Source organism: Coregonus lavaretus, assembly GCF_964263955.1.
Source record: "Coregonus lavaretus genome assembly, chromosome: 12".
NCBI classification, from domain to species: domain Eukaryota; kingdom Metazoa; phylum Chordata; class Actinopteri; order Salmoniformes; family Salmonidae; genus Coregonus; species Coregonus lavaretus.
Genome location: NC_139999.1, coordinates 11,364,862 through 11,377,612, shown reverse-complemented (window position 1 = coordinate 11,377,612; position 12,751 = coordinate 11,364,862). Strand labels below are relative to the sequence as shown.

The following is a 12,751-nucleotide window of genomic DNA, read 5'->3' as shown; positions in this document are numbered from 1 at the left end:
TACTTACACTGCTGTATCTATTCTCAACATATTCCTTTAAGACAATATCATACGAGCATAGTATTAGTTTGCTCAAATTAGTTAAGGTAATTAGTTAAGGTGATTGAGTTAAGTGATTGAGCAACTGCTGCATGGATCTAATTTGACTAAATTACCCTAGTGGCTGTCTCTCCTTGCCAAATGGTAGTCTGGTAAAATTAGTGTTGTTATGTTATGTTTATCATGACCTTGACCTTGACCCAGCAATACCGTATACTGTAGTACAGTGTGAATGTGGCTGCATCCACGCACAGCCAATTGATTACTAATCGATGGCCCCTGGGCTCTCTCTGGCTCTTTTAATTCCACTGTGTGCTCACGAGCTGTATTGGATGGAGAACAAATAAGAGGCACCTAAGCATCGGTACTATGATAAGAACATGACCTGTATTGCAGAGATGTCGTCTGGCCTGGTGTACTGCAGTAGAAGTATGATTGACAGAAGTGGAGTATTCTCTTTATTCCCCAATGCAGATAATACTGTTTTGTTTCCGAGGAGATTATCATAATTCCCAGTGTGCTTTGCCTTGCCAGGCCGTGAGCCAATCACACAAAGCAATTTGGAATGTCTTTTTATATTTCAGCGTTACCAAAGATAAAAATCAACTACCAAAATGTAGATGGAGCACATTTTAAAGTGCTTTTGACTCCTGAGATTTGAATGCAGAACAGGTCTCCTTGTTAGGTTATGTTAGAATGGGGTAAATGCATCCAGAGTCTTTATATGGAAGCCTATTAACTATTATTGTACGTATGTGATATTTATTGAGCATGGGCATGACTGAAAATGTTGTCCATATCCAACCACAACCCTGGACTGTTCTAGATGGGAGAATCAATCACTTGTGGTGGTGTTTCATTGTGACTGGAACAGTTCAAATAACCAACTTGATTTGCAGCCTGACTCTCTAGCGAACATGGAAAAACTTAGAAAAACAGGAAAGGCAAATGAAAACAGGCATGAAAACATTTTGACCCACCAAATCCCTTTCGAATTTAGACCAGATAGACAAAACAATGTTTATACAACCGGGAAATCCAAGGGAGACTGATTAGCCCCTCCGGGGGTTTTGACCCTCCAATTGGAAAATGTTGCGCTATAGAAGCTTTTCTTTGCTCATTAGCTGGCACCAAATGCAGCCAACTCTCAAAGCCTGAAACACCCGCTCAAGAAAATCTATTTTTTTCTGCACTCTGAGAATGGAACCTTTCATTAAAATATAGATGATGCTTTCCATCCTACTGTCTCTCGTGAAGGAACAGTTCAAATAACCAACTTGATTTGCAGACTGGCTGACTCTCACATTTGTTGTACTCAGTGGGGAATTCCAGCCTATAAAAAAGGTTGGAGTGTGAACAGTTTCTCTCTCTCTCTCTCTCTCTGCTCTCTCTCATCTCTCTCGAGCACACTCACACAAAACACGTGGAAAGCACGCGTGAAGATACATATTATGCACACACCATCACCAAAATGACATTAGGTAGGTGTGATTAATGCTGTCTGAATATAAAATAGGCCTATCAAACGCTCTCGGAGCTTCTGAATAAATTAATATTCTTCCCCTTTAATTTGCCCTTCTAATCTCTCCAGCCAACATGGAACCTCTTTTAAAAACAGGAATGGCAAATGAAAGCATACATGAAAACATGATGTTTGTCAAAGTGTGAGATCAGATCCCGGGTGGGCAGTGGCGTGTATTCATGTATGCCAAGGGAAGCCAGGCTTCCCCAAAAAATGGACCAAGAAAAAACATACAGAATAATTTATCTTTCATCTCTCTGTGTTTCATAAATGTCCTTAAATTCACAGGAGGCTAAATGTAGTGTATCTATCTGATGCTGTCTGGTCAGAAAGAGTATGACATTGTTGTCGCCTGTAGCATTGAATGCAAGGGAAGCAAGCAAGCATTTGGCCTCCCTTGATAAAGAAAGTATTGAATATTTGCATCTCGTTGTGTCGTTGTCCTCCGGTGGCTATCTAGCTAACTAAAATCGTCCCTTTACCATGAAAGGAAGTTAGGCTAGCGAGCATGCATTTTATCCTGGTAGCCTATGATAACAAAAACTAAAAGCGTGTACTGTATGACAGAGTCATAGACCATTTAGGCGACATGAAAGATGAGGATGGCATTGGCGTTTCTCTAGAAGTAGGGTGAGTCAAAATGTTTTTTGTATTTGCACGTTCGCCCACACAGAGATAAATCAGTACCATGGACAGCCACATATTTAGCTTACGTTGATTGGACTAAATCATTTTTGGTATCTTTTAGTTGTCACTGTATTAGACTAAGCATAGGTGATTAGATGATGTAGAAATCTTGAAGTTGAAATGGTGCAGGAATAGTGGAGGCAGCTCCTGTTTTCTTTGCGACTTGCGGTAACTCTCCATGGTTCCAAATCAATAATTGTTTAGTAGTCCGAAAATGTCTGAAACATATGTTTTGTGGACTTCACCGGACAGATGTTGCTCTCCGTTTCTTTGATGGAACAGGTGTGGTTGAATTTATTCTGCCGCTGTGTCTTCTTATTGTCTCGGCCTTAGGCCTGTATATATCACAGTGACAAGGTATATGAACTAACAGGTTATAGAGCAAACAACGTAATTATCACAACACATACAGATGAAGTCGGAAGTTTACATACACCATAGCCAAATACATTTAAACTCTGTTTTTCACAATTCCTGACATTTAATCCTAGTACAAATTCCCTTTCTTAGGTCAGTTAGGATCACCACTTTATTTTAAGAATGTGAAATGTCAGAATAATAGTAGAGAGAATGATTTATTTCAGCTTTTATTTCTTTCATCACATTCCCAGTGGGTCAGAAGTTTACTTATACTCAATTAGTATTTGGTAGCATGGTATTTAAATTGTTTAACTTGGGTCAAACGTTTTGGGTAGCCTTCCACAAGCTTCCCACAATATGTTGGGTGAATTTTGGCCCATTCCTCCTGACAGAGCTGGTGTAAATGAGTCAGGTTTGTAGGCCTCCTTGCTCGCACACGCTTTTTCAGTTCTGCCCACAAATGTTCTATAGGATTGAGGTCAGGGCTTTGTGATGGCCACTCCAATACCTTGACTTTGTTGTCCTTAAGCCATTTTGCCACAACTTTGGAAGTATGCTTGGGGTCATTGTCCATTTGGAAGACCCATTTGCGACCAAGCTTTAACTTCCTGACTGATGTCTTGAGATGTTGCTTCAATATATCCACATAATATTCCTTCCTCATGATGCCATCTATTTTGTGAAGTACACCAGTCCCTCCTGCAGCAAAGCACCCCCACAGCATGATGCTGCCACCCCGTGCTTCACGGTTGGGATGGTGTTCTTTGGCTTGCAAGTTCCCCCTTTTTCCTCCAAACATAACGATGGTCATTATGGCCAAACAGTTCTATTTTTGTATTATCAGACCAGAGGACATTTCTCCAAAAAGTATGATCTTTGTCCCCGTGTGCAGTTGCAAACCGTAGTCTGGCTTTTTTATGGCGGTTTTGGAGCAGTGGCTTCTTCCTTGCTGAGCGGCCTTTCAAGTTATGTCGATATAGGACTCGTTTTATTGTGGATATAGATACTTTTGTACCTGTTTCCTCCAGCATCTTCACAAGTTCCTTTGCTGTTGTTCTGTGATTGATTTGCACTTTTCGCACCAAAGTACGTTCATCTCTAGGAGACAGAACGCATCTCCTTCCTGAGCGGTATGACGGCTGCGTGGTCCCATGGTGTTTATACTTGCGTACTATTGTTTGTACAGATAAACGTGGTACCTTCAGGTGTTTGGAATTGCTCCCAATGATGAACCAGACTTGTGGAGGTCTACAATTTTTTTCCAGAGGTCTTGGCTGATTTCTTTAGAGTTTCCCATGATGTCAAGCAAAGAGGCACTGAGTTTGAAGGTAAGTCTTGAAATACATCCACAGGTACACCTCCAATTGACTCAAATGATGTCAATTAGCCTATCAGAAGCTTCTAATGCCATGACATCATTTTCTGGAATTTTCCAAGATGTTTAAAGGCACAGTTAACTTAGTGTATGTAAACTTCTGCCCCACTGGAATTGTGATACAGTGAATTATAAATGAAATAATCTGTCTGTAAACAATTGTTGGAAAAATTACTTGTGTCATGCACAAAGTAGATGTCCTAACCGACTTGCCAAAACTATAGTTTGTTAACAAGACATTTGTGGAGTGGTTGAAAAACAAGTATTAATGACTCCAACCTAAGTGTATGTAAACTTCCGACTTCAACTGTAGGTTATAATATGTCTTTTTCTTCTGGATTGGCTTCCCCGGTGATTTTACCCACACACCGCTACTGCGGGTGGGTCAGACATGGTTCAGGACAGTGACTCCCTCAATGTTTACAGGGAGATCAGATTCGGGGAGGGTACGACATGGTTCAGTACAGTGACTCCCGCAATGTTTACAGGGAGATCAAATCCTGGGTGGGTCAGACATGGCTCAGTACAGTGACTACCTCAATATTTACAGGGAGATTAGATCCCGGGTGGGTCAGACATGGTTCACGACAGTGACTCCCGCAATGTTTACAGGGATAAACACATGCTGGTTAGTGCTTACACAAATGCCCCTGGGAAATTACAGATTTAAATTCAATTTACTCTGAGCTGAAGATGTGAATTTAAATTTGAAGAGAGAGTAGGGGGAGAGCAGGGGGGGAGGGGGGGGGGGGGGGGGTCGAGAGAGGGAGAGAGAGAGACTATATCACAGTAACCATGGTAATCTATTCAGAAGAGAATGTCCCTGAAAGAATGTAAAGGGTATCTTCTACCCTTGTATCTGTCACTTTGTTGATCCAACACTAAAGTGATTGAAAAGCACCTCACATTCAACACAAAGAGCCTATTCCCTCTTTATCGGATTAGAAAAGTGCTATTCACAATTTTTCCTTTAATAGGAATTTGGTAAAATTGTCTCAGCCGAAATGTAACATGTCGCCTTCTCAATTTTTTTTATCTTACAGAGGCTTATGATGTGTTGTTACCATGGAGGCCAAAGGGGCCATAAACAGGATCCTTGGTGGAAGGGAAGTGGTGATCAGCAGGATAACTGCTCTAGTTATTTGGATTTAGTCCTTTCACTAAGTCTTTCTCTGGTAAAGCCTTAAACTGGTTTAAAATAAATTTCATCATGGTTTTAGTGTTACAGTTACATATGCACAAAGTCCTAACGCAGTGTTTCATTAACCTTTTTGGGTTGTGACCCACCAAATGCCTTTAGAATTTAGACCAGATAGACAAAACAATGTTTATACAACTGGGAAATCCAAGGGAGACTATAAGCCCCTCCGGGGGTTTTGACCCTCCAATTGGAAAATGCTGTGCTATAGAAGCTTTTCTTTGCTCCTTAGCTGGCACCAAATGCAGCCAACTCTCAAAGCCTGAAACACCCGCTCAAGAAAATCTATTTTTTTCTGCACTCTGAGAATGGAACCTTTCATTAAAATATAGATGATGCTATGTTTCACCCATTTTATAATCATATTTGTGAATCAATTATTAGTAAGCCTAATGTTCTATGTGCAGGTGCAGGAGTAATGTGATTTTTCAGCAGTGAAGGTTTCTTTGAATCGCCAGTTTGATGGAATTCCATCCTACTGTCTCTCGGGAAGGATTTGTTTGTCTGGACAGATGAATGTGTTGCAGCTGACCATAAAACCATGCCTCTGATGAGCCCTGTCATCATTACTAAGAAATGCAGGTATTGAGATTGAATATTGATTTTGCATTTTCCTCATCAATCCCATGCTGCTTCAGTTCAGACGCTTACATTTAAATTACATTTTATTTGTTTGAGGCCGTTTTATATCATGCAGAATACTGCCGTCGGGGTGACCGCTGCTCTTGGGATATATTGTGGAGTTATTATTGACACCCTTGATTAAAATTAGCAAAAATGGCTGTATAAAATAAATAATTATAATATTGTTCGCTCCAAAAAAAATTGGAAATTATGTTATTTTATACTAATACAATTGCTCAGAGAAAGAGATTTAACAAGTAATACTCTTTTGCTCAAAAAGGTAGGGGTCAAACTTATTGACACCCCTAAAGATTCTTATAAATAAATTAGTAAAAAGTGTAGTATCCCATTTGGTTCCATATTCCTAGCACACAATGACTACATCAAGCGTGTGACTCTACAAACTTGTTGGATGCATTTGCAGTTCGTTTTTGGTTGTGTTTCAGATTATTTTGTGCTCATTAGAAATGTATGGTAAATAATGTATTGTCATTTTGAAGTCACTTTTATTGTAAATATGAATAGAATATGTTTCATGTTTCAACACTTCTACATTAATGTGGATGCTAACATGATTATGGATAATCCTGATTGAATTGTGAATAATGATGAGTGAGAAAGTTGCAGAGGGTCAAAGATCATACCACCAAGACATGCTAACCTCCCCTGTTATTGGTAATGGTGAGGTTATCGTTTTTATTTAGGGCAATTTTTGTGGGAATTACAAACGTTATACAGTGAGGGAAAAAAGTATTTGATCCCCTGCTGATTTTGTACGTTTGCCCACTGACAAAGAAATGATCAGTCAATAATTTTAATGGTAGGTTTATTTGAACAGTGAGAGACAGAATAACAACAAAAAAATCCAGAAAAACGCATGTCAAAAATGTTATTCAATGATTTGCATTTTAATGAGGGAAATAAGCATTTGACCCCCTCTCAATCAGAAAGATTTCTGGCTCCCAGGTGTTTTTTATACAGGTAACGAGCTGAGATTAGGTGCACACTCTTAAAGGGAGTGCTCCTAATCTCAGTTTATTACCTGTATAAAAGACACCTGTCCACAGAAGCAATCAATCAATCAGATTCCAAACTCTCCACCATGGCCAAGACCAAAGAGCTCTCCAAGGATGTCAGGGACAAGATTGTAGACCTACAAAAGGCTGGAATGGGCTACAAGACCATCGCCAAGCAGCTTGGTGAGAAGGTGACAACAGTTGGTGCGATTATTCGCAAATGGAAGAAACACAACAGAACTGTTAATCTCCCTCGGCCTGGTGCTCCATGCATGATCTCACCTCGTGGAGTTGCAATGATCATGAGAACGGTGAGGAATCAGCCCAGAACTACACAGGAGGATCTTGTCAATGATCTCAAGGCAGTTGTGACCATAGTCACCAAGAAAACAATTGGTAACACACTACGCCGTGAAGGACTGAAATCCTGCAGCGCCCGCAAGGTCCCCCTGCTCAAGAAAGCACATATACAGGGCCGTCTGAAGTTTGCCAATGAACATCTGAATGATTCAGAGGAGAACTGGGTGAAAGTGTTGTGGTCAGATGAGACCAAAATCGAGCTCTTTGGCATCAACTCAACTCGCCGTGTTTGGAGAAGGAGGAATGCTGCCTATGACCCCAAGAACACCATCCCCACCATCAAACAAGGAGGTGGAAACATTATGCTTTGGGGGGGGGGTTTCTGCTAAGGGAACAGGACAACTTCACCGCATCAAAGGGACGATGGACGGGGCCATGTACCGTCAAATCTTGGGTGAGAACCTCCTTCCCTCAGCCAGGGCATTGACAATGGGTCGTGGATGGGTATTCCAGCATGACAATGACCCATAATACATGGCCAAGGCAACAAAGGAGTGGCTCAAGAAGAAGCACATTAAGGTCCTGGAGTGGCCTAGCCAGTCTCCAGACCTTAATCCCATAGAAAATCTGTGGAGGGAACTGAATGTTCGAGTTGCCAAACGTCAACCTCGAAACCTTTATGACTTGGAGAAGATCTGCAAAGAGGAGTGGGACAAAATCCCTCCTGAGATGTGTGCAAACCTGGTGGCCAACTACAAGAAACGTCTGACCTCTGTGATTGCCAACAAGGGTTTTGCCACCAAGTACTAAGTCATGTTTTGCAGAGGGGTCAAATACTTATTTCCCTCATAAAAATGCAAATCAATTTCTAACATTTTTGACATGTGTTTTTCTGGATTTTATTGTTGTTATTCTGTCTCTCACTGTTCAAATAAACCTACCATTAAAATTATAGACTGATCATGTCTTTGTCAGTGGGCAAACGTACAAAATCAGCAGGGGATCAAATACTTTTTTCCCTCACTGTAAGCCTTTTTAAACCTCAAATAGCCTACACTTGGAAATGTCCTGAAACAACAGGGTGATCAAATTAAGATCTAACATTTGTATGCCGGCTGTGTTCTGATAAAATGGGAACATTGATATTATGCCTTATATTGCCACTGTCTTTAGGCTACATCTTAGAAATGGGTTCATTTTAAGCAATATTATTACTGCATACTGGTAGTCTGGACAATAGGCCTACATATTACTGACACATTTTATACAGAAACAGAAGGCAAAATTCAGCGTAGCCTACTGTTAGTGACATTTGGTGAAGAAGGCCTGCTTAAAATATGTAATATGCAATCATGTATTACTTAATTTCATTACGACTAAATGTAGGCCTAAAAAAGCAGTGATTGTGGTATAATGTGTATGTGGTATGAGTACGAGATTGATCTGATTATTGGTCATGAATTATTATGAGCTATGAGGCCAGTGAGGTATGTTTTGTGGCCGTGCGCGTAATATTTGTATAATCAGTCGACTGAATGGAGCGCGCTTGTTTCAGCACCATGGAGAGCGACGATTGTTATGGCTGAATGGTAGGCTATTCTAAAAAACAAGTCAATCTAATGTACAAATTACTTATAGCCCCTTGTAATAGACAGTTCTGTCATTTAATTGACATTGTCATCATATTAGACAGTAGAAATGCACAGGAAAACATTTTTTTTCCGTCTTTGTACTAGGCTATACATTTTGATGGTAGGGAGTAGACAGTGGGTTTTGTGATAGTGAATCCGTTTTGTCATCATGTTTTCAATCAGGGAAACTATCAAATGAGGTAACCATAGGAACCTGATATATTTTGGGAACTTGCAGTTATCATTTCATCATGTGTGTTGTTTCTGTCTCGTCTACAAGGTGTGCAGGTAGCCAAGCGGTTAAGAGCGTTGGTTCAGTAACCGAACGGTTGCTATTTCGAATCCCGGAGTTGACTAGGTGAATAATATGCCAATGTGCCCTTTAGCAAGGCTCCTGTAAATCTGCTAAAATGGAAACAAAGTGAGATTGCCAGCGCCTACTGGTGTCTATATGTTTATGTCAAGTTGGGTTCCAACTGGGTGGAAGTGTGTCAGACATGCGCGCCGTGTGCGGGAATAGACCTGTGTTTAGAAACCCTAGTGTGTGCTTCGTGGGGCGGAAACACTTCACAGTGGCAACGAGTGGAGATGATGAGGAGAGGGGAGGGGAGTCGCGTCGGCTCTGCGTGTATCGGGGTTTGTCTAGGGGAGGCGCGGCGCACTCTGCCCTCTCCATACCGCCTATATGGATGACCACTTAAACCTAATCGACTCACCCTGCTCGGTGAGACAAAGAGGCAACAACGTTGAGAACCACGGTTACTTCGAGACGGAGAAGGGCCTCATGACAGTCGAGAACATGTTGGAGGAGTCAGTGGCGCTTTCGAGCCACCTGTCCGTGGATCGATATGAGCGAGAGGGCGGACGCGATTGCTGCGAGAGGGTGGTTATCAATATTTCAGGTTTACGCTTCGAAACTCAACTGAAAACTTTCAACCAGTTTCCGAAAACGTTGCTCGGGGACCCCAGAAAGAGGATGCGTTACTTTGACCCACTGAGGAACGAGTACTTCTTCGACAGAAACCGACCCAGCTTTGATGCCATTCTCTATTATTACCAGTCAGGAGGGCGCATCCGGAGACCTGTTAACGTGCCCATTGACATCTTCTCTGAGGAGATCAATTTCTATCAACTCGGGGAAGAGGCTATGGAAAAATTCCGAGAGGACGAAGGATTCATAAAAGAAGAGGAACGTATTTTACCCAGTAATGAATTCCAAAAGCAGGTTTGGCTTTTGTTTGAATACCCTGAAAGCTCTGGGCCAGCAAGGGGAATAGCTATCGTCTCAGTGCTTGTCATTTTAATATCAATTGTTATATTCTGTTTAGAGACCTTGCCTGAGTTTCGGGATGACAGGGAACCTGTCCCGTTAGCACTTACAGTCAATGGGACGGCCTCCTACCACGCAAATCCATTCACCGACCCTTTCTTTGTGATAGAGACACTTTGCATAATTTGGTTCTCTTTTGAGTTGCTGGTCAGGTTCTTCGCGTGCCCCAGCAAATCCACGTTCTCAAAAAACATCATGAACATCATCGACATTGTCGCCATATTTCCCTACTTTATCACTTTGGGGACAGAACTGGCTGAGAAGCAGGGTAACGGTCAGCAAGCCATGTCCCTGGCCATTCTCAGAGTGATAAGGCTCGTGAGAGTCTTTCGCATCTTCAAGCTCTCCAGGCACTCTAAGGGGCTACAGATTTTAGGGCAGACACTAAAGGCCAGCATGAGGGAACTTGGACTGTTGATATTTTTCCTTTTTATTGGAGTTATCCTTTTCTCCAGTGCTGTTTATTTTGCCGAGGCTGATGACCCCTCCTCCAGTTTCACAAGCATCCCAGATGCGTTCTGGTGGGCTGTGGTCACCATGACTACTGTCGGCTATGGAGACATGCACCCTGTGACAATTGGTGGCAAAATTGTTGGGTCATTGTGTGCTATTGCCGGAGTGTTGACTATTGCTCTCCCTGTGCCGGTTATTGTCTCCAACTTCAATTACTTTTACCATAGGGAGACTGATGGAGAAGAGCACGCACAGTACTTGCATGTCAGCAGCTGCGAGCACCTACACTCAGCAACAGAGGAGCTGAAAAGGACTCGTAGCACGTCATCTCTGAGCAAGTCAGAATATATGGTTATAGAGGAGGGCATCAACAGTGGGTATAAACAGCCCAACTTCACCAATGAGAATAACCAAAACTGCGTGAACATCAAAAAGATATTCACGGACGTGTAAATGCTTTCACTTTATGTGATAGAGAAATAGAGTTGCGACTACTATTTTTTCTATGATAGCTAGCTAATCGTGATGTGTCGGTGCATATCTGTCAGGTGGAGTGTGCTAGTGTGCCACACAGTTTGCCAAACGTACTGTGATCTTTCAATTCGTCCTTGAGTCCAAAACAGGTGTTGATGTTCGGTAGTTCGGTAGGTTGTACGTGTTGCATATTTATTCCCGAATCGAAACAGTGTTGTCGTGTTTTTTGAGGGTAAAAGTTCGTTGGCTTATCAGTGTTCAGTCTTGTCATGAATTGCAATATAATCTACAATGTCTGTATGACGTTGCTTACATCGGATGATGACACACATAGGCTATGCTTGAATGGGCAACCTATGCGTAATGGAAATATCATGGACATACAGTATCATAGCCTACGAGAGCAGGCTTTTAGCATTACAGCGTATACCAAATAAAACAAAAAAATGAAAGTATCAAGACTCGGGAATGTCTTTGATCAAATATCTCCATATAATTTAAATATATCATTACCCATTAAATGGGCTAAAATATGTGTATAGCCTACAATTGATGGTGGTACTAATCCTTGGTAATTAATGTATCTGATCAAAATTCCGTCCAAAGACGTCATCAGGACTACATGGAATTTATTTTCCTACAAAACATGACTTCAAGACTATTTCCATCATGGAGGATAGTGTGAGCACAATGATGAAGACATGGACACATTGCATATAGTGCGCTTGGATGGAAGAATGAAGAACAGCAAAGTCCCGCCTCCTGGATGCCACTGAGCCTTGTGATGCAGTCTCCATGACGACTACAGTTTCCTGGGTAACCCCCGTTAACGTTACCATGGTATCCTCTGCGTTTCCACAGAAACCCTCCAGATGGATCAGCAGCCCTCCTTGAAAGAGAGAGCAGAGCCCTCCTTGAGTCTTAATATGATAAACAGGTAGGCCTAATGAAACAACTGTTTATATATATGTGTGTACAGTGTATATATATATATATATATATATATATATATATATATATGCTGTTTGTGTTTGTGTGTATATATATACAGTATATATATACGCATGCACACGCACACACACACAAACACACACACACACACAAAGTATATCTATATCTATATCTATATCTATATAACTTTACAGAATGGAGGCAGTTTTTTCTGTAGCCTATATCCGAGACATCAAATCAATGATAGCCACAATAAATTATTAAATACATCAATTAAAATGTTTTGGGTTGTGTTAATGCAAAAATGGGATCAACATAACATCAAAACGTAGCAATATCTCAACATTTCAACAGCCCCATTCTAAGTCTTAGCTATTTATTATATACCTATATTTTATTATCTGAAAACATGCAATCGCTCATCACAATTTCTTGTCATTACTAGAGGCCTATACTCGATATCTCTCGGAGTTGGCATGCCAAATGGGGCTGATGTCAAGCCAAACTATTGTCCCTTGTTCCTCTCACACGGCTGTGAACTGTCCCTCTCACAACAAACAGAAAAGCCACACAAAGGCCATGCCAAAATAGGAATCGGCAATGGACATAGACAACCCATGCGACAGACAACAACATACATGCATATAATGTGTGGCAAATAAATAATACACGAATACATAGCGAATGTAAATAATACATAAATAGATATATACATAAACACATAAATACAAATTTGTATAAATATATATATATATATATTTTTTTTGTACAATTATTATCCATGTCTGATA

At 41.1% G+C, this 12,751-nt stretch overlaps 1 protein-coding gene across 1 annotated transcript; it reads left to right on the top strand.

The window, feature by feature from the left end:
* Positions 1–9,437: 9,437 nt before the first annotated feature.
* On the top strand, positions 9,438–10,988 carry LOC311138231 (potassium voltage-gated channel subfamily A member 3-like; the record flags this gene model as incomplete). Its single annotated transcript, XM_084172905.1, has 1 exon — positions 9,438–10,988. The coding sequence occupies one exon, from the start codon at positions 9,438–9,440 to the stop codon at positions 10,986–10,988; it is 1,551 nt and encodes a 516-aa protein (XP_084029031.1).
* Positions 10,989–12,751: the final 1,763 nt, after the last annotated feature.